The following is a 22,121-nucleotide window of genomic DNA, read 5'->3' as shown; positions in this document are numbered from 1 at the left end:
TATAGGCGTGTTTGAGTGGGGGAATCCATGTGTGACTAATAAGTGTGTTTGGGTTGGTTACTGTGGTGATATTTACCAACTGTGGAGCCATTGAACTGAGTCATGAATGAGAGGGTGTTTGTTACAAGAATAGTTCATATTTTTGAAAAGGAAAATGTGTTGAGTTATTTTATTTTCCATTTTTTATATTTCTTAAAGACAGAAAGTCTAAAGAAATGTGAAAATCAGGCTGAGCTGCTTACTGTTTAATCAACTGGGTAATCATTTTGTGAAGCAAGCCTAGTTTGCATTTGAATTCTCCCTCCTCCTGAAGTCCTGATTTACTCAAATTCAACACTTTTTGTGGTGGAGTCAGGGGGCTGGGCTAAGGCTGCCACAGACAGAGGCAGGAAATATCTTACGTGAGAGAGAGAGAGAGAGAGAATTTGAGTTTAGGGACGTGTTTGTCTTTGCATGACTGGTTTTGTCTCCACTCTCTGCTCAGACGTGTCGTGTTCCGCCGCTAACTCACTTTGCAAGGTAAGTCTTAATATTAAACCTTTTTTGTGTGTGTGTTTGCAGTTTCTGCTGTACAGCCTCAGAATCACTCCTCTTATTTTCTTCTTCACCTACTTTGTCTTTTTTTTCTTATTTTCCTTCCTCAGCGTTTTACCCTGAAACTTTTTCCTATTTTTTCTCCTATGTTCTTTCTCTGTTGTTTGCTCATCACATTCCTCCTCCTGGAATTCAGCTGAGGAATCTCACACCCAGACAATGAATCTTTAGTATCACTTCAGCGAGACTCCACTTTGTCTGACATCCATCTTCCCATTCAAACTTTGCATTTAATTCTCTGCTGCACTTTTCTGTTATCAGTGAGAGAAAACCTTCCCCTGTCTCACTTCCTACATACAATCCTAGTCGTGTTTGCAGCTGTTTCACAACTTCCTCAAAGTTAGGGTGGGGTGTTAAAGACGTATCAGCCTCAGAGATCATGTGCCTTAAAGAGCTGATGTAGAGGTAGAGGTCTGATGCAATAAAAAATTTAAAAACACTTTTCATTTCACCACAACTGTAAAAGTGTAATTTGTCTCTCATATGATCCGGTGTTTGTTTTCTCACTCCTCTTTGTTCTCGGGGCCTCTCAAATTCTTCCTGTCTGCATCAGTCTGTCTTGATTTCAGTCCTCTAATCTCATAAACATACAGTGCACCCAGCCATACACACACACACACACACACACACACTGTATACACTGAGCATCAACTGACAGATTGCTCTCAGATCTCTCTACGCCTGCTGCCCTGTCCGCCTGCATATTGTCAGCTCTCATATTTCTGTCTGCCCGTCAATGCATGAATGACTGATTGACTCAGTGACCCCTGTAGCCTATCTGTGACCTTGTGTCTCCATCTAAACCCCTCTGTCCACTCCGTCTCCATCTCTCCCTGTCTCCTCCATCTAACCAGGCGCCACTGACCGCTTCAGTAGCCAAGGCCAAAAGGGCACATTGCTATTTTCTAACCCCTCGTGCTGCCTTGTTTCCTCTTTGGTGACCTTTATAAGTCTGGCTCAGCACCTAAAGCTGTTCAGTTTACAATATTAGTAACAGCAGATCTTATGGATAAGAAGCTATTCTCAGAAAACAGCAAATATTAATGTAAATAATTAAAATAATTTCACTAACATGCAAATCATTTTAGGATTAGTCCTGATCACCAACAACCTACAAACTGAGGGCAGCCCCTTGGTAGGATCAAGGTCATAAATATTTTAGGATTGTTTATTTGGCTGATTGGTAATAACACCTGAATGCATACGTGTGAAATTTGAAAAACTACTTGCCATACCAGTAGTGTAGACACAGCGGCAGGATGTTGGGAGGAAGCCCACAAAACTGAAAGCTGCTAAAACGTCCAGATGGTCTGTCTGCGCAGAGGAGACAAAATAATTAATGGCAGTTACTGTAATGAGCAGCAACAAGACTCGTATGATCAAAGTGTTACTTCTTCATAATTTCAAGGGATAACACAGTCAGCATCTCATGGTTGATGTGGTTGACAGCTCTTAAAAAATGCTAGTAAGTGAACCTTTGAGTTGAACTAATTTTGTCATACAAGAGATGTGTCGTTGTGCTGAAGTGCTGTCACCTGAGCCTGAGGATGTTAGTAAGATGCAGATTGAACATACTGAATCCTCCTGTCCTCTGGTTTTTCTCAGTGTTTCTCCATATAGTCTCCTGTATCATGTGACCATGCTATAGGTTTATATTCTGGCCATTTTATTGTTTTAAATGGCTCTAAATGCTGCCATTTCTATGGAGAACTAGTTATCAAAAGCAAAAATCAGAGCCAAAATCCAAAAGTTAATTCTTTTAAACTGCAGATTATGTTCTAAATTTTCTAAACAGTATATATATATATATATATATATATATACACACACATACACACATATATATATGATGCCTCACAGGCTTGTATCTTTGACTTTTTATGAAATTATTAGATGATTCAACCAAAAGAGTCCATCCAAGCTGTGGAAGTGCTTCAGCTGTGAGTCGTCTGACATTGTCTATGGAGAAAATGAGCAGGACTCAATCTCTCCCCCCACTTTGCTACACTATAGAGAATGGCTGAGTGATTCATATGTAGGATTTCATAGATGAATGAAGAATGATGGAGGGAAAAGAGAGGCCTACAATTCCTTATTATGCCCCCTCTTGGAAAAGAAATAGATGATTTTGTACTTTGCATGAGAGAGCACATACAGGGTAAAGGAGGAGGAGGAGGAGGGAGAAAGGCCGGAGCCAGAGGAGAAGGGAGGAGTGGAAAGATGGAGGATCCTGCAGCTTGCTCTCCTAGCAATTATCCACTTGGTGTTTAGCTTTAGCCAGGAACCAGGAACCCGACTCTACTCCCTCCGCCCCACGCAGCGTCCTATCCACAGGCCGCAGGTAGGCTTTCATCACACCGGCTCCAGTTACCTCCCACATATAAGCTAACCAGGCCAGGTGAGCGCAAACACTCCTCGCCAGACCTCTCGGTCCCTTACAACAGCCCCCCCCCACACACACACTCACACACTGGTTCATACACACTCCAGTGGACAAGCAGAATGGAGCCGGAGTCAGACAGCATGCCAGAGGTACCAGAGGGGATCATACAGTTAAGTGGACCGGGGCCTTTTTCTCTGCCTCCTTACTTACTCTGTCCAAGCATTGTAACCTTAACCCTCGGGCCCCTGCATGTGCTCCCTCAGGCCCTTTCTCCGTTTCCTCGCTCCCTTAGCTCCTCTCCTCCTCTACTCTACCATTTTATGCGTTCGGTTGTTCACTCTGCTACACTGTCGCCCTCTCTATCTGCTGTTTTGGTCAATAGATAGCTGGGGTTTACTGTTATCTCCCAATCTCCAAAAACACAAAGGGGTGGAGCTGCTGCTGACATCCTGTGTGACTGACCACATTGCTGACAATTAGCACCAACAGCTGCATTTCTTTCTGCTGCCTAATGAGTCATTTTTAACAGATACTACAGGAGTTGGCAGCAGTGTCTTGGCATTTTGGATCGGTGTCCTCACTTGACTCTAATCAGTATAATCTTGCTAATTGTTTGTTTTCTACTCCTCCTTTATCAGTTATGGTTGCTGCCTGGCGCCTGTCGAGCAGCAAAATTAACTGCTGAGTTATATAATGATAATTTTCCCCCCATAAGTGTCGTAAATGCTCCACCCTGTTTTATGCTGATGTGTATTTTGACATAAATATATTTATATGAATGTGTAATCCTGCTTAAGATCACTTCAAAAATGTTACACCCCTCATAAAGATTTTCTTATCGAAAGACAGGAAACCTCAGGAGTTTTTGATTATGTAGCTGCAGCACAATCATGATAAGGTTTTAAATTATCGCCTTGGAAAAGCCTTTTGATCATTTGTAAACACAAATCTACAAATATATAACACTATCATATTACATCAGACTTAAATAAACACTGGATTTTATAAAAGTCATTAAGTGGTTTTATTTTCATCTAGAGCTAAACTCAATGAAAAAAGTTATTTTCTTAACCTTAAGGCATCATTTATACAAAGAAAATCTAAACTCAAGGGTCCCTCACTCGGATTTGCTGGAGCTTTCAACCACATTTCATGGATTTCTGCATTGAATGGAGATGGCTCAGTTAATCATGTGACCTATCAACTGAGCAAATTCCAGTTCATCATATACCTTAAAGAATCACATGAAGAACAGAGCTATCTGTCTGCTGAGGAGGAAGGCCATGAGATGAGGTTAGAAAGGTTAGGTTAGAAATAAAAAAAATAAGTGGAGCTTGAATTAAGTTTTTATTTTCTCTGGACAATCAACAATAATTATAGTGTGAAAATTCATTCTGGGGTTTGGAACCAGTACAGTAAAAAAAAACAACTTTCTCCTCTGTGGAGCCTTCAGCCACATCTCATGGTTTTCTTTTTCAGGAATAGCTTAGGCAATCAGGTAACCTAAGTTACCAAAAAAAGGATATATGGTCATGTGATATTATCCCCATCTTTTAAGGAAGACCATAAGATTTGGTTGAAAGCCAGGGAAAAAACAAATGTGCCTTGAGTAAAGTTTTTTTCTGATCAACTGACAAGAAATTTAATTGTTTAATTAACTGTTTGAACACTGTCAACAACAGTCACTGGTTCCCACTTGTTAAACGTGTGTTTGCTAACTTCACATCTTATAGAATTATAAATTGAATATTTCCTGGCTTTCGACTGTTGTTTAGAAGAAATGTGAATGTCACGTTGGGCATCAGAAATATCTGTCCACAAACCTCACTGTGTTTTAGTTTAGCTGAGTGTTTAGCACAGCAAGGCAAGAGCAGACAGGAAGAGGCAGAGGTGTGGTTAGGTGACACACTTACTATATCAGCGTCCAAGCTGCTGTTATTTTCTTCTTCTTCTGCTGAGAAAAGTACATGAGAGAGAAATGAATTACCTTAAAGTGACTGTACTAAATCCATACCTGGCTCATTCTCACCTGTGACATGATCCAACCTGCATATAGCCACACCTCGTTTTGTGCACTGACACTAGTGTTGTGCGAGGCCTGCCTGGTGTTGTGTTGCATAAAAAGTGATGTAATGTAGCCCGTGGTCTTTAGGCAGCAACACAAACCCTCATTTTGTGTCGACTCGTAATTGTAATGGCGCTCGTCACATCGACCACATCCACTTTCTTAAAGTGACTGTGGTTTAGAGGCATCTGAGATTAGGTCTGATCTTTACGATCAAAAACAAAACTTCCACCTACATTTAATAATCAACCTTCTCAGTCAGTATGAAGGAGTTTAAGTCTGTTGTTGAGGGAAGTTCAGTAAGAATTTGCCCAGATTTAAGTAAGAAAAATGGACACCCATCATCTGATTGTGACGAGTTCTGCACTTCCTTCATTTGTCATGACTTTGTGGCTTTGACTTCTGCTTCTACTTCTCTTTATTCCAACTAAAAACCAGGTATCTATTCCCACATGGAGACGGTGACACAACATACTTCCTGTTTCAGCAAACTTCTTCTTTCCTTTTTTCTTACCAGTCTTTTTCTTCTTTTCTTGCAGTATGCTCCCATTCCAGCCAGCACCAGGTCAGTTCAGTCCAGAGGTCCGGGAGCCGGGCCTCCGAGTGTGGAGGGTGGAAAAGATGAAGGCGGTGCTGCTGGATCCCTCCGAGGTGGGGGCCTTTTATAACGGGGACTCCTATCTGGTGCTGGAGAACCGCGGGCAGCTGGGGGCCGACCTCCACATGTGGATAGGTGAGCGACTGGAGACCTGGGAAAAAAAACAACCTGACATGAATCAAAGTGATCACTGAGAAACTGATGGTTCTTAATAAACACATACATGTGTAAAATGAGTTGCAGCACAGGTATCCACTTAGCAAGGGAAGACACAATGGGATTATGTAGCATGCAGCTATGCAATCTGACTCAAGACTAAAGCCCTTTGTACGCTCAGCAAGCTTCAAGTGTGTCTGAGTGTGTGGCGCCTTCACAATGATAGCATCTAATTTCAGGACAGACTCAATCAGTCAAGTCACACAGCTGGTATTTAATTAAGTCAGCGTCACTTAAGAGCATGACAAGAGGAATAACTGAAAAGACATCATCAGGATTAAAAACGTCCGGTGTTGTGTTTAATCTATCGCGCTCAGTGTGTTCAGTCTGTTCTCCCAGTTGGAAAAGAAAGAACAAAATAACTCCCTGAAAGCAGCCAACAAGAACACAACATACAACGTCACACAGAAAAACTGAGTTCAATTAATTGATTTAAAGACCAAACCAGTACAAATGCAAATCTGAACTGAGTAAAACCCTTCTTGAAATTAAACTTGGTCGCCAGTGCAACATCCTCAAGATCAACACAGGGGTTAAACTGAAACAGCATAAGGCCAACATGTGATCAGACATACAGTGCAACTGTATCACGACATGCAGAGTAACTTTCTGTGAGCTGTGCTGTGAAGAGTATTTGCTGAGTTTCCAGCCTTTCAACAGGAGATGAGTGACATCTCCACTGCTCATTGGAGCAGGGAGGTCCTTCAGTGTTCAGGGAGCTTTGCACAAAGGCTTTTATGACTGGAGAGGGAGCAGCTGACATGAACAGTTTAAACATGAAAAAAAGAGTTAGAAAGAATCTTACCAGAGCTCTGCAGCCCAGTCTTCATCTCAGCTTGAGGCTACATTAGCTGCTACTAGCATTACACACCTGAATCTTCAACTGGAGCTGTCAGCAATTAGGTGGCATTGTGGGTAATGTAGGCACCAGGTTTTGACAGAATGTGTAATAAAGCTATCTCTGATTAGCTGCATCATGACACTGAACATGTTAAAGGAAAATGTTGATGCTAAATCGGTGGATTACTCTTTTAACAGTGCCATCTTGAAATAACTCAAAGAGAGAACAAAGGGATGCATCTCACGTTTCTATTTTACTCCGTCCAGCAAAAGCAGTAACCATTGTCCAGTGCTTACTACACGCCTCACGCTGGCCCAGTGCTGCGGCTGAAAAGCTAATAACCCTCCCACTAATGGTGATGACACATGAGACACAGCGCTGACCTGCTGCATCATTGTGTGAGGAGAGAGGCTGGAGGGAGAGGGATGGATGGATGATGAGAGCGAGAGAAAGAGGGGAAAGAAGTCCCGAGGGAAACAGGGATGGTTTTTGAGCAGGGCTCATTAAAAATGCAGGAGGACTGTTACAGTACTCAAATGTGGCTGTTGTTTCCAGCATGTATCCGGTGCTTAGGTAACACTAAGCTGATTGTCACAGCTTGGAGAGCGCTCTCTCTCTGAACCCTCCTCCACTTGTTTACAATTGATGAGCTCTGCCTTGTCTTTGTGTGTCCACATGTCTCTGTGACCCATCACCTCTGTCAGTGTCTCTCTCTTCGCTCATTTTTTTTGACATTTTAACCTTTCAGGTCTCATGTCCTAATGCTCACAACTCACAAAAGTTTCATGGAGACATTTCACAAGAAGACTTTCTGACATGTGTTTGACATGACAAGGTTTCTTTTTGGAGGACTGGAGACCGTTTTTGTACTTCATATTTTCTTCTTTCCTCTCTGACAAATTCTTTTTTCGCTGCAGGTGAGAAGTCGTCTCGGGACGAGCAGGTGGCGTGCGCCATGCTGGCCACCCAGCTGGACAACTTCCTGGGTGGTGACCCCGTTCAGCACAGGCAGGTCCAGGGCTACGAGTCCCCAGGAGTTCATGACACTCTTCCCCCGAGGGGTCAGCTACAAGGTGAGGACCAGGGATGGTCCTGATTCTGCAAATGTCTCGGAAATGATTTGGAAATCATTGTTTTCAATCATGAGAGAAACTCAATTCAAAACGTGCCTTAAGACATATATCTCATTTTATCTAGCATCTTTTTACTGCTGGGTAAAGCCATTTCTCATTTTACAGCACCATAGATATTATGGCCAAAGAGCATTGATGCTGGTTCAGGCTTGCCAACAATGTTACACCTGAAATCTCAAGTTTGCAGGTCAACTAACATAAAATATGAAAAAACAGAAATATAACTTTTAAATGAATATTCCTCTTCTCTCAGGAGGGTGGTGTGGAGTCAGGGCTTCAGGAGGCCTCAGGGCTCAGGGACGGTGCACAGACTGTACCAGATCAAAGGGAAACGCAACATCCGTGCCAAGGAGGTGGAGCTGTCCTGGAGCAGCTTCAACAAGGGAGACTGCTTCATCCTCGACCTTGGAGAGGTGAGGACACTCACTGTTAACCCCAGCTAAAGAAAGACATGCATAAATAAGTAATGTCAAAATTCACCTGCTTTTCCTAAATGTGATTGAGTTTGTGTTTGTGAAACTGAAGCACATTTACAGCTGTATAAATAAAGTGTCAGTTTCTTACCCTCGTTTATCTGATGCTGCCTCGCTGCTCTACAGACGATTGTGTCGTGGATCGGATCTCAAGCCAACATCTTCGAGAAGCAGAAAGTGCGTGAGATCGCCTCGCTGATTCGTGACACGGACAGACACGGAAAAGCCCGAATCATGGACTCCAACGAAGGGGAAGAGCCTGAAGAGATGCTCAAGGTGAATACAGACTCTGTAGAATAAATAATCATTAAAGTGCTATATGTACGTTTCACATCTACGTAGACACTTAACACTAACAGCTGCTTACTTACCAAGACCTTCAGTCATCATTGCTTTTACAGGACTACAGGTTAGAGCCACAATCCTAAAAATGGGACGGGATGGGTTGGGTTAGCTGGTTAGCATGCTAACTTCAGTAGAAGAAAGAAAGTAATATAAATAGAAGCAAAACAAAAGTTAACATTAGAGTTGTTTCCACTGCTGGAGACAGTTCTTAGTTAGTAAATGAATTAAGTTTGATTAATGTGTTGGCTATGTAGCAATAGCAAAAATGTACATATAGTACCTTTAAAGCTTTTTATTCAAGAAACAGCAAGAAGAATATTACTTGTAGAGAACATGTAGTAATATATGATTACTACACTTGCCAGGTCAACAGCTACTTTCAAAAATGACTTAAAATGAAGTTACAGAAATCCCAGTGACAGATTAGAATTAAATTTTGTTTCCTGTGTTGATGAGCAGGTCCTGGGAGCGATGCCAGCGCTGGCAGAGAGCACGCCAGAGGAGGACAGCAAAGCAGACGCTTCCAACTCTGCCTCACTCTACAAGGTAATCTCATCTGCACTGATGTAATCAAACTACCATTCACATCTGTTTTGTTTTGTTTTATTTTTAAATCAAACCTGCCAACATTTACTCCGCAGGTGTCGGATGCGACAGGTTCCATGACTATGACCAAAGTGTCGGAGAAGAGCCTGTTCGCTAAGGAGCTGCTGGTTCGTGATGACTGCTTCATCCTGGACAACGGCGCCAACGGAAAGATCTTCGTCTGGAAAGGTGAGGAATAGTACTTGACCCCGAACCTGCAAACTTCTGCTGCCTGAAATGCAAACCGAGAGAAAGTGATAGTAGTTAGATGCCAGTGATATTCGGTATCTAATTAGATGAAATTTTAATGAGCATTGTGAAAAATAATGGTTTAACAGAGAGGTGAGTCTGAGGATATGTGGAGTATACGCGTTTCTTAAAGAGCACCAGCATCATGTAGAGTAGCTGCACAGCTCCTGACCTCCATGACCTATGTATTTAGATTTATGAACACCTGCTACAAATGTACAGTATCAAAACCACCTGAAATAATTTGCTGCCTCTGCTGACAGAGACACCTGAACTGACCTGAAACAAAAATACCTTGTAAGGTGGCAGATTTTAAAGTCTGGTTTTCTTTTGGAGACTCTGATCACACAGTGAAATACAGATAAAACTTCCACAGCAGCAAAACTAAACTGAACCTCCATGTTTGCTCTGTACTCTTCAGGCACAGACTCAGGGGCCCAAGTGGTCAGGAGGGCGTCTTGGCCCAAAGTTTCTGTCTGAAGTGACCGTTATTAACATAAAGTTCAATTGCCCACAACTGCAAGAGGTTTGAGACACAAACCTCATATATCTGTAGTGGTAGTGAGCTCAAAAGCAGGACAGGCTTTGGCATATTTTGAATATAAGGGATGTGTTTGCTCAGTATTTTTTTTATTCCCTGTCAAGTGTCTGTCATATTCTGTCTGAAAAAATATCAAAAGACGCACTTTTTGCTTTTTTTCCTTCACAAATCTGATTTCTTTTAACTCAACAGGCTCTCCACATTTCTCTACCTGGTCATGTAATATTTGTATAGAGCAGCATCTTTTGGACTTGAAAACCACCAGCAGCACTTAACAGTTTTGGTTAACCTGTAAGAGTGTTGCTAATGATGCTGCAAAAACCATCATAAGCTGCATGCTACATACATGCGGTGGTCAGAGTGCAAACCTGTGAAATCAGGACAAACTTAAAAAGACATAATCCTTTATGTTTATGACCCTGTTTTGGGATATTAGTAATGAAACTGATTTATGCTAATATCCATTCATTATGTGTCAGGTAACGGAGCCAATGCTGAGGAGAAGAGAGTGGCCTTACAGATGGCAGATAACTTCATTGAACAGATGAAGTACCCCAGGATGAAAACACAGGTACTGCTCATATGTCAGCACACATGTCACCGACTCCTGCAGCAGCTTGTTATTATTTCAAATGATCATTTACAGGTCTGGACTATCACCTACAGCAGATTTACTGTAACTTCTTTATGTATACAGTACGCAATAAAAGTTAATGTGCACTGTGCCGCAGGTGGAGATTCTGCCACAGGGGAAAGAGACCATCATCTTCAAACAATTCTTCAAGAACTGGAACTAAACATCTCATGGGAACATTTGCACTGGAGAAGAAGCTGTATATCTGAAAACAGACAGCATCTCATACAAGATATATTTCATTTTTTTATATGCATTTAATGTATGTACATATTTGTAAGGTAACATGCTGACCAAGTGTACCGTAGCTTGTTTTGGACTTTGGACTAGAATCAGAGATGTGATGCCACTTTTTTAAAAGTTTCTTCTGCTAACAGAATAGAGAAATGAAGAGATATAAAAAGAACCTAAAGTAAATTAGTTAGATTTTTTTTTTACATTTGTTCTTGTGTTACATATTAAAAAAATAAACCTGAAACTGCTTGGTACGTGTAGAGGACGTGGTTTGATTCTTCCTGTCAGTGCACGCTCCCATGGGTCGGTGGTGGTGGTGGGGTTTCAAGTTCACTTTCATATGTGCTGATACATTCAGCCACTCCTCCACCAATGTTTTTACATAACATTTGTTTAAACTGTGCCCTCTCTGTTGTCTTGGCTCCATGAATTATTACCCTCACACACGAACTTGATATGATAACATCACCCACGGTAATCTGTGTTCAACCAGTTACTTTTCAGGTATTTTACTCTCTAAAGGGAAATATTGTCTTTGCTTCTTCACTACATTTCTCTGACGGCTGTAGTGACTCTGACTTAGTAGAAACTAAATATTTGGCTTAACAGGAGGCATCTTCCTGCATATAAGTTAAGATTTTTAATGCATTCAATGTTTTACATTTTACATTGCTGAATTGCAAATTCTACCTAAGTAAATAATCTGAACACATTTTCAAGTTGGTAGTTTAATATGTTTAAGCTTTTAATTTTTTTACATTACTGTTGAAATAACTGTTAGTGTTTATTACATTTATTTTACTGTTTTGGTTGTTTACCTGTGGCCTGTTCATGATATTTACATTTAAAGTTCATACCACATCTTAAAAATTAGGTTTTTTAAAGTATAAATAGACAAACATAATCTTTTTAATGAGCAATATATGGAAAGTTCACACACACAGACTCACACTCAAAACACATAAGAACAACAAAAATCCAACACTTATTTCTACTCTACTCCTTTAAGTATACGACTTCACTGGTCACACTGAATTCACACACACACACACACACACACACACACACATATATATATATATATATATATATATATATATATATATATACACACATAAAGCTTTTGAGAAAGAAAGAGTTGGGGGAAAAGGACCATGTTTGTATCTTTTATCCCTTTATATTTTATGGAAAGCATTTTGCCTTTTTATAGAAAGGTATTACATGCAGCCACACATGCATCCAGACATATGTTACTGCTGTTTAAATTACTACAACAGGCCATAAATACCTTCTGGTCCAGTGTGATGTATTTATGGCCTATTAGGCTGATGACAGATGACTGTTCATGATGATGATGATGATGATGGTGATGTGTGGGGAAGAACAGGGACGTCATGTGTTTTTTACTTGACATTTCTTCCTGATATGAACCAGGAAATCACTGAGTAACTGCAGACACACAGACGCTTAAATCTGGTTTCAGTTGAGTCATTTTACACTCTTCCTCTCAGCATGTTTGCAGAGTATCTTCAGTCTGCTACTGTATGTGTGTGTGTGCATTAAAGACACAATGAGAAGGAAGCAAAATAAGGAAAAAAAAAAGAGGTAAAAGCATAAAAGACAATGCATTAAAACGCACCCTAGAAAAAATCACTCACTTACATTCACATTAATTTACACATAAGATTATAATCAAAGCTTTATGATGGGTTTGTCCTTTACCTGCAGTGCAATGTCAGTCTGCAGGTTCCTCCCTGAGGCAGGTGATGGACAAACTCCAAATCTTGTTCTTTATGGCAGTTTATGTTGGTGAGAAGATATAAACTGATTAGAGTAAATAACAGTAAACAACAATTATCTCACATTGTTAATATTAAGTGTGTCAAGGCAGAGATTTATAATTGTTGCTGGCATTAAACACACTGGTAGATTCAGTAAAATACTGCAAATATGAAACACAGTTCATGCTAATATTAAACATTTCTTGCTTTTGCTATTAGTTTCTTTTTATTGTTATTTTAACCTTTATCACACCATCACAAGTCTATTATAATCTAATATAAGTCCATTTATCTTTAAGTCCCTTACATCTCGACTCAGCTCCATATTTTGATATGAACAGTAACAGTCCTGTTAATAAAGGTTTTAACAGTTACAGTAACGCTGCTCCAGAACCAGAGTGTGTGCGTCACTCTCAGTGATACACAGAGACTTTATCTCTGTTATAAAGAATCACGCCGCTCTGCCCTCATGGTGAACGTGCCAGCAGCTGCCAGGAAGCTGTGAGGATTTCACATAAGAGGGCTCTGCAGAAAGTTCCCCTCACTACCTCAGAGGCCATAAAAGAGTCCAAAGATCAGATCAGAGAGAGGAACAAATAGAGTGAACAGGCAGCAGAGGCTGTCCAGTCTTCTTCACCAGCAAGAGCTGCACCACCGCTCCCTCAGACAAACGGTAAGTCATGAAATATCAGCATAGTGTTAGATATGATGAGCTGTGTGTGTCTATGGGCCGGCGTCTATGTGATATGACTGAATCAGTAACAACATATTTTAATACTTCCTCTGAATTTATGATGTTTTATAGTAAATATTCTAAAATCATTTATGTATGTGGTGAATATTCATCACTGCTATCTATCTAAATTCTGTATTCAAGTGTGACTGACCAACAAATCATTGTTATACATTTAGTTTTGGTCATTTAGTACCATTAAATAAATTATGAATTTGTTTTGGCAGTGTTTGATTGTCATTTACAATGATAGAAAGTAACAATAGAGCAAATTTATAGTATTTTGCACATTCTGGCAATCTTGAAATATTTATTTAATATGACACATTGCTATATGGAACTATAACATTAAATCAGTAAAAATGATCTAATAATATCAGAATTATTAGAATCGAACTGGCAGGAAGTATGTTCCTGTTTCATTAGTACTTTTATTATTGAACATTTTGTTAATATTACTTAAACTTTTACTTATGAGACCATTTCAGTGCAGGGCTTTTACTTGTAATGGAGTGTAATACATTGCAGTGTTACAATAACTAAAGGATCTGACCACTTCTTCCACCACTGGGCAACAAACATTTCATGTTTTTTCATGTGCTCTCCTCTTCGCAGGAGTGAGGACGCCACCATGGAGATGAAGAGCATCCTGAAAACCGACAAAAGTAGGTTTTTTATGTTCTATAAACTGCCATCGCTTTGCAACATGTGCGTTTGATAACTTATAACCTTTGATCAATGTGGGGAGATAATGGAAAGTCATGGAGCTTACATTCACTCAAACATGACTTAATGACTTAATATAACTCGATTGTGGCTGTAAATGCTCGGCCATGACTCTGGAAAGCTAATAACCAGATTTGATTGCTATTTCTAAGTATTAATACTCTATTACTTCCTTTTAACCTAATTTTCTATTGGATGTTAAAAATCAATGTGATCGGTGGCTCAAAGGTCACGTTATTTCTTCTTGAACCCCGCCCCCCTGCAGGGGTGAGCATGCTGCTGAAGGTGGAGGACAGCAGCACCACCCAAAGCAGCTCCATCTGTGCCGTACGCTGGCACCTGCCTGAGGAGAGCGTCCAGGCCCACAGCTCGGCCCCCAGCAGAGCTGCCGAACCCAACAGCCTCACCAGACCCTCACAGGTACACCACGTATTCTTGATTTATTTCAAATTCAGATATCTCTTGTACTTCTATCCACAGTCTGAATAAATGTTTAAATTTGACCTGTGTTTGTGTTTCCTTCAGCAACATCCTCGTCAGAGTGGCCTGAAGGATCTGCGCAGCCTGCAGGAGTGTGTGCTGTTCATCCAACACTGGAAGGAGCAGGTGGACCAAGTCTGCAAGGTAGGACCTGAAAGTGAAGGAAAGAAAATATGAGAAAAAAAACCTGTACAGACATGTGCCTGTCTAAATATCTGACATGTGAATTGTAACCATGAAGAACAAGGAAGTTTGCTTGTCCCATTTTTCAGTTTTTCATTAATATAGAAGCTATTAGGTTGTTTTCCTGCACAGGAGAAGTCAACTAAAAACACAGATAAGAGCTGATTGATTCAGTCAAGATGAAGGTGTCAGAGGCTCCGTGCTGTTAAAGGTTCATAGCTGGAGATAAAGCTGGTGATACAACACTTTATTTAGCGGGGGGTGAGTTCGTGTCTGTGATTGCACAAAGTGGATAAGTGTTGCTATGGGAAACAATTACTTTGCTTGTCATGCAGAGTGATGACCAGGTTAATTGGGTGGGTGGATGCAGATAGGACACGTATTTATTGACTTTTTTTTTTTTTTTTTTTACAACCTGGCGACATAACCCTCTGCCCTGCTGCACTGTGACACATGCAGGTTGGGCATCCCCACCTACTGCAGACCTTATGTATCATAATTTCTTTTACAAGGGACCCATATTACTTTAACCCTTTTGACACCTGTAAATGTAAAACCTCCTGCAAGTGCCCCATTTAAAGCAGATTTGACCTGCAGACTGTTTTTAACCATGAGGAAACATCAGGTGACGTAAACATAAACAGTCTGTGCCTGATTTTCCTCAGCTTTGGCCTTGAACCTCACATTTCTGTCAACATCTGGTGTTTCATCAGGGAGGAAGTGATTCAGAGGAGGGCACCAGCAAGAAAGAGGCCAATTCAGACCGACGTACGGAGCGCAGTCTGGAGGAGAGCAGGAAACTGATCCTGGAGTGGGCCGACGAACTCCATCATGTCGACAAGGTCAGTGCACACATGGATGTGGTATGTGTTAACTAACGGCAAAAATATCAGTCTTTACTCACTGATTTTGTGTCCTCAGCTCCTGAAGGATACCCCCTGGGCATCTAAGAGTCAAGAACATGGAAATAAAGAAAATGAAGATGCCAGTGAGAAGGCACAACTGAGGATCATGGAGTGGGCAAAGGAGCTGCAGGAGGCGACCGAGGTGAGGAGTCCTAAAGTGCTCTCATGCCAGAAAAAAACCTGTCAGAGTTAGAGAAATTTTGCATCTAAAAACAGTTTTTATGTTTGCAGAGTTGCGGCGTGCAGAGCGAGGAGCTGGGGAAAGTGTTGCGTCTGCTGGGCCTGAAGAAGAAACGGCTGAGCAACCTGCTGCCTCTGCTGGAGTTCATCACCTGGTCCCTGCTCAAGGAAGACAGCACGGTGAGCAACTATGCATCATTATGCATCTAAACCAAATAGGACCATAAAACAATTCCTGAAAGGTTTCATTCCTCAGAAGGCATAAATGAAACAGAAACCTAGTTGAATTCAAAGATTTTAACTGTTCCTCTGGTTCATAAATAAACCTCTATTAAAGCTGTAAAACACAAAATTGGCTGCAACACAGAAGTCGGGACCAAGCAGGTTTCTGATGCCACGCAGTGCAGACATGACCAGGTTATGAAATGACTTTATCTAACGTGTGATCTGAGTGAACCCTGCTCTTTGAGTGCGTGCTGATGCTCAATAAATGAAGTCAGTGATTCACTTTATATGCTGCAATATTATCATTACATAACTCTGATCTGACTCTGCCCTGATAGCACCTGTGAACACTGATAAAGAAGACACTGCAGATAAACCGTTGTCACATTTGCAGATGATGTTCTAGTGTTTGTAGGAACATGACTGATTTTAGTTTGAAGGAAAATTCTGTGATTGTTCTTTCTTTTTATTTTATTTTATTTGAGTTGGGCATGAATACTTGAGGCGACTTTCTGTAATTCCTGCACTAACAATAAACTGTTCCTAGCCACCTGTGCGACCTTTTACATTAATATAGTGACTGACTTTCAAAAAATAGAGCAATGAGCCTTGCACTTGGTATTATTGCTGTTATAAAACCAACAGTAGCCAGCTAGCAGCTTAGTCATAGAATAACTGTGAGAAAAGTAATGTCTCCTTGAAAGTTCATACGAGGATCAGAGGTTTACTGCTGAGACTCGTGGTTATATCTGCAAACCACATGGTCATAGGGAAATGGAAAGAGAGACAAAAGCAATCATATTAAAAATATAGTTCCTGTGTATTCCTTGTTTTCACTTGATCTTTTTTTCCTTTTTAGAGCATGATCCCACAGTTGTGGTTACAGACAAAGCAAAGGACCTGGAAAGCAGGAATTCCAAGATACATCCCCAAATCAGGTGTGCATTTTTAACATCAGTGCAGTTTTTTGTTGCATCTGAAGAATTAATTATTTTTATTATTTATTTTTATTATTATTATTAATTATTTATTTCCTCTTTTCCCTACACTGATTATCATCTCATGACCCTTTCATTGTGAATAATTGTGTGACCACTGACTATGCACAATAAGCATTTCCCTTGTTTGCAAACATAACATAATGTCTGTTTCTCTATTTTCAGTTTGGAGTTGGATTTGCAGTGTACCAGGTAAAATTACACAACAGTTTATCCTTGCTTCATCTCATGTGACAGCTAGAAAAACAACAGACATCATGTTTACAGTATAATAATAAGCTTATTTATCTCTTTTCTCCAACAGCTGATGTGATTCTTGACCCCATGACCAACCACCCCTGGCTGCAGCTGTCAGACGACCAGCGTATGGTCCAGGAGGCCCTCTCAGAATCCAACCCTCCTTACAGCTCCCAGCGCTTTGACAGCTGGCCCTGCGTACTGGGTTGGGAGGGCTACAGCAGCGGCCGCCACTATTGGGAGGTGGACTTTGCCAACAATGGCTACTGGCGCTTGGGACTGACCAAGGCCAACTCCAAGCGGCAGGGGCGCTTCCCCATGACTCCAAATCAGGGCTACTGGGCCCTGTGGCGCAGCACGAACCAGTTCTACGCCTGCACTAAGCCGGAGACGCCACTGCCCGTCGGACTCGTGCCTAAACGCGTGGGCGTCTACTTAGACTACGAAGAGGGCCAGATCTCCTTCTACAACGCAGAAACAAAGTCCCACATCTACACCTTCACTGGAACCTTCAGAGGGAAGCTGTACCCTCTGTTTGGCCTGCTGGATGGTCGCTCACTAATGACAATCATCCCACCACACAAAATCTCAGTAGACTAAGAGAGATGGACCATTTAATAATAATAAAAACTCAGTTTGACTTTAAGGAAATAAGGTTAAAACTGAAGCAAAAGGCACAAAAAAAGAGAAAGATTTGAAGATTTTTTTTTTGAAAAGCAGTCACCAGTTAGATTTAAGATTCACAGGCTGGGACATTAAAAACAAAATATTTATATAATTTATATTATGTATAACAGAATTTCACTTCCCTTGATGTCACTTTAAATATTTAAATTGAATTGAATTTAATTTAATCTCTTAAGCTTCAGTCAAAAACTGACTTTGGACGTGGAGAAAGACCGGATTATATCAAAGTGCTAATAATGTTATAGAAAAAGATTTTTTCTGATCATAGCACTCTAAAAAAAATGAATGATTGACTTTTACTGTAAAACTGTAAAAACTCAACTTTGAGTTCATACAAATAGAACATCTTAAACAGTTGAATTTTAAAGTATCAGCTAAGCTGAATATGATTTCTACAACATTTACATTTACTTGTAGATATCAAAGTGTAAACACATTCTGCATCTACATACACACCTGTACTTTCAGGTGTACACAATAAACATTTCATTTACATCACATCACATGTCTTTCAGACTTATCTCTGACTTTCTTTCTTGTTTCATTTTTATCCATAAACATTTTACACAGGAAAAAAACAAATATATAAGCTCTTCAAAAAAGTTTGGACACACATTTTTATAACTTTACATGACAAAGTGTGGCTGGACTAGACTCTGTAACAAAGTACTTTGGTGTAAAAACAACAGTCTTTTACCAGCATCTTATGAATAAAGATATTTGAAATGTGTGTGGATTTGTGCACAGCCTGTCAGGACTCCCTCTTACAAACCCAAGGTCCGTACGCTTCACATTCAGCAGCAAAGAGACTCCCTCCTCCCCTCAGGTCTGCACAGTCCCTGTGATCAGCGTCCCACTCCACCTTCACCCTTTAAAACACACACACACACACACACACACGAGGGAATAAGAGAGGAAAGTCCACCTGACCTGACCTGACAGCAATACAGCACTGAAATCCAAATAAACCTGATCAGTATGAACACATTCAGTGTAAGTGCTGACTAATGTGTGAAATACTTAGATGTAATAGTTCACTTAATTTTAGATTAAATCTGTGTGTATAAGCATGTCAATATATGTGATATATATATATGTGTATATGGAGGTATATATGTACTATATCATTGTAATAAAAACAAATTGAAATAAAATATTGTGAGGTTTGTGCGTTAATCTTCCAGAAAATACAGATGCGTGGCTGCAGGTGTTCAACATTTACATGATTTAATCCTGTATTTGAAAAAAAGTTTGTCCCGTTAACTGCGACTCACAGCATGTAGTGCTGGACGTCCGTCCCGTCCCACCACAGCCACTGACCCTCCTGCTTGGAGTCTGTCAGACCCACCCACAGAAAAGGGAACTGAGGGAACGTCCTCATCACACCTTGGATAAAGTCCTACAGATGAAAGCGACGTTGTACTGTTGTTATTTCTGTACACACATCTGTCCTGGAGGACGGATCCTCCTCTGTTACGCTTCTAGAGATTTCACCCGACTGTTTGTTGTATATTGTTTAGATTGTAAAGCCTCTGAGGCAAATTTGTGTTGTGTTAAATAAATAAAACTATCTTGACATCAGATTAAGTTGCAAAAGATTTTTACATAGAGCTGCATAGTTACCATCTCTGCAGAGTCTTTGATCACAGCCAGACTGCTGTTGTGCCCCTGACAAAACTCAGCGCTCTTATTCCACTGCCGATTTTCCTCAAGTCCTACTGAGAAGAAGTAACAGTGACCCCTCCACCAGAGCCAGCCGCCCGGACACAAACTGCATCTGGAGTCTACACAGAACAGGAAAGGAACACCAATGTAAAGTCCTGCACACTGGATGATATTGTGCAACACTGCAAGATCCAGTTTATTGTGGTTTAATGAGAATAAATTCACTTTATCTGTGAAATCTCAGACAAACAATCAGAAGATTGTTCTTGCACCAACACAGTCATGACAATATGATGAAAAAAAGATCCTGTAGGTCACTATAATTAGAATGTTTCTTAAAAGAATGACATCTTAAAATAATTATAATCATTAAAATGGCTTCACAAATTAGCAGAAATGGGCTTCCATGGAAAACAAACCTCTCTGAGATATCACATTTGCAGGATTTGAGAGGCAAATGTAAATCACCTTGAGTGACGGTGTGGAGCATGAGCTTCAGATCATGCTGCTCTTTTTGACACTGCTGCAGTTGCTCCATCAGTTCCTTTCCTGAAGTTTCAGAAGTCTGATCCACGTCTGGTGTGGCCCTCCTCGCGACTGACAAATGAATTTTTACAGATGAACGCGAGCAGATTGATTGAATTGAACTGAATAACCTTTATGTGAGAGTGAGGCACTTCATTCAGTTTAAATTTAGGAGCAAAGGAGGAAAGGAGTTACTTTGTTCAAGAACATGTAGAAATAAACTGAAAACTGCATGTGTGCAAGAAATAATTTGTACATCAAATGCAACATTTATCTGCATGTTCGTTCTCTATTTTCTCTCGATACTCACCAAATAACACCAAGGACAAAAGAAGTCCAGTGAAAACAATTATTGTTGCCACGGAAACAGCCACTCCAGCCACCAGGTGGCTGAATCGACCCGGTCCTGTATCTGTGACGGATAGAGGGAAAAAGTCATGAAACAGTATTTGTCATTAAAGCAGAATCTTCTCGTGGATTATCTGGGTTTTGAAAAGAACAGATTTAAACATGTCATTTCGTTTCATTAATAAAGTTATGTTTTAAAATTATAATTCACAGCATCACTTTTTTTTAACTGTCAAGGTGAAGAAACAGAAACATTATTCTTTGTAACTTTCTTAGTACAAGGCAAAAAATCATGTCATTTTTCTTTTAAAAGCACCCCACAGGCACTTTAAATTATATTATCTTCTATGTCGTTTCTCTCAATGAAAAGATTTAATCTGAGATAAAGTGATTGAGGAGACAATTCACTGATTGAAAACATCATCTGTTAAGTACTTTCCGTGTGTTTAGTTACCTATATGATACAGACACCATTTCCCCTTTTGACCTCTGACACTCATTAAGATAAAACTAAGACACTGTCTAAGAATAGTAAAAAGTGACAAAACTGTACTTGTTATTGTAAACAGCACAATAGTATTTGACTGCCATATTGACAAACAACACTGAACAGACAACACTGAACATGAAATAAATCTTCAGTCTGGGTTCTTTAAGTTTACAGCCAGTTTTAAAAAGCACAAGTTGTGTCATGCTCTTAACTACTAACCTGCAGGTGTTTCCCTCTCGACATCATCGTCCAGGTGTCTCAGAGATGAATCCATGCTGATGTTTGGTGCTCTTCGTCTGTTTACTTCAGCTTGTTGACTCATTATTACAACATCTTATCATTTTCACACATTTAACTGAACGAAATGTGACCACTCCACCCCTTCCTCAAATTACAGCCACGCTCTTCAGCCCAAGAGCCGTGAAACAGTCAGCAGAGGAAGCTGGCAGAGCGCTAACAGTTGATATATATTTAGAAAAGCACCATGTCACGTCCTGGAGGTGTTACATATGCATATACTCAGCCGACCCTGACCGACCACTGTTTTGTTTTAGTTATGTGAATTTCAGACACTTCTCTATAGTGTTTATCTGCTGTTTATCTGCTGATCTGACCTCATCTATCTGCTGCTTATCTATTGATTATCTTCTCATTATCAGACAAACGGTGCTTTCTTCACTTTGAGGTGCAATTACGTTTGTTTGATGTTGATATAAGGCGCAAAAAAATACATTTATTGCTTCCTGAATCTGTTAAGAGTTGTATTTTAGATAAGGGAAGAATGAACGACTTTTATTTTTCATGTAGCAAAATTCCCTTTTTGTACAAACACGTGGCTTTTGTTTCTTTCTCCTCTTCTTTTTTTTATCTCTTCTGATTAAAAGTTATTTAAATTTTAATTAAGCAAATTGAAACTTGGAGTTTAAGATGCCACTTATGATCTACTGCATCTTATTATCTGTTTGGAAATTTAAAAAAGAAGAAAAGGAAGGAGCATTAATTGTTTATTATGAAGGATTCTGTAAAGCTGGAATAAACTTTATACAAACACTCTGCTGAAAGAACTG

General features: G+C 40.2%; 3 protein-coding genes and 1 long non-coding RNA gene across 4 annotated transcripts; 2 read left to right on the top strand and 2 right to left on the bottom strand.

Annotated features, from left to right (window-relative positions):
• Positions 1-351: 351 nt before the first annotated feature.
• Positions 352-11,151, top strand: capgb (capping protein (actin filament), gelsolin-like b). The gene is given in 11 exon segments (XM_018671431.2): positions 352-519; positions 5,582-5,775; positions 7,615-7,727; positions 7,729-7,770; positions 8,084-8,115; positions 8,117-8,243; positions 8,430-8,579; positions 9,108-9,194; positions 9,290-9,422; positions 10,503-10,594; positions 10,755-11,151. Coding segments are annotated over 10 exon segments (1,035 nt in total). The 5' UTR covers positions 352-519; position 5,582; the 3' UTR covers positions 10,821-11,151.
• On the bottom strand, positions 8,665-13,083 carry LOC108879985 (uncharacterized). The gene is made up of 3 exons (XR_007814522.1): positions 12,614-13,083; positions 9,269-9,465; positions 8,665-8,727 (listed from the first exon to the last, which is right to left on the bottom strand). It is a non-coding gene; the product is annotated as an uncharacterized LOC108879985 (long non-coding RNA).
• Positions 13,084-13,259: 176 nt separating this feature from the next.
• Positions 13,260-18,526, top strand: si:dkey-219e21.2 (nuclear factor 7, brain). Its single transcript, XM_018671425.2, has 10 exons — positions 13,260-13,345; positions 14,021-14,070; positions 14,397-14,551; positions 14,657-14,755; positions 15,508-15,636; positions 15,716-15,841; positions 15,931-16,059; positions 16,964-17,042; positions 17,268-17,294; positions 17,407-18,526. Exons 2-10 carry the CDS (start codon positions 14,037-14,039, stop codon positions 17,937-17,939), a joined length of 1,311 nt encoding a protein of 436 aa, XP_018526941.1. The 5' UTR covers positions 13,260-13,345; positions 14,021-14,036; the 3' UTR covers positions 17,940-18,526.
• Positions 17,937-21,908, bottom strand: LOC108879984 (CD209 antigen-like protein E). Its single transcript, XM_018671437.2, has 6 exons — positions 21,274-21,908; positions 20,527-20,628; positions 20,160-20,288; positions 19,650-19,810; positions 19,301-19,425; positions 17,937-18,895 (listed from the first exon to the last, which is right to left on the bottom strand). Exons 1-6 carry the CDS (start codon positions 21,374-21,376, stop codon positions 18,778-18,780), a joined length of 738 nt encoding a protein of 245 aa, XP_018526953.1. The 5' UTR covers positions 21,377-21,908; the 3' UTR covers positions 17,937-18,777.
• Positions 21,909-22,121: the final 213 nt, after the last annotated feature.

This window comes from Lates calcarifer, linkage group LG14 (genome assembly GCF_001640805.2).
Source record: "Lates calcarifer isolate ASB-BC8 linkage group LG14, TLL_Latcal_v3, whole genome shotgun sequence".
NCBI classification, from domain to species: Eukaryota; Metazoa; Chordata; class Actinopteri; family Centropomidae; genus Lates; species Lates calcarifer.
This window is presented reverse-complemented; position numbering and strand designations above follow the sequence as displayed.

Coding starts and splice junctions, on each gene's coding strand:
- si:dkey-219e21.2 (XM_018671425.2), top strand. CDS start 14,037: ATGGAGATGAAGAGCATCCTGAAAACCGACAAAA. Junction 14,756..15,507: donor AGGTGGACCAAGTCTGCAAG/GTAGGACCTGAA, acceptor GTGTTTCATCAG/GGAGGAAGTGATTCAGAGGA. Junction 17,295..17,406: donor TTGGATTTGCAGTGTACCAG/GTAAAATTACAC, acceptor TTTCTCCAACAG/CTGATGTGATTCTTGACCCC.
- LOC108879984 (XM_018671437.2), bottom strand. CDS start 21,376: ATGAGTCAACAAGCTGAAGTAAACAGACGAAGAGCACCAAACATCAGC. Junction 20,629..21,273: donor CGAGAGGGAAACACCTGCAG/GTTAGTAGTTAA, acceptor TATCCGTCACAG/ATACAGGACCGGGTCGATTC. Junction 19,811..20,159: donor GCTCCACACCGTCACTCAAG/GTGATTTACATT, acceptor TGTTCTGTGTAG/ACTCCAGATGCAGTTTGTGT.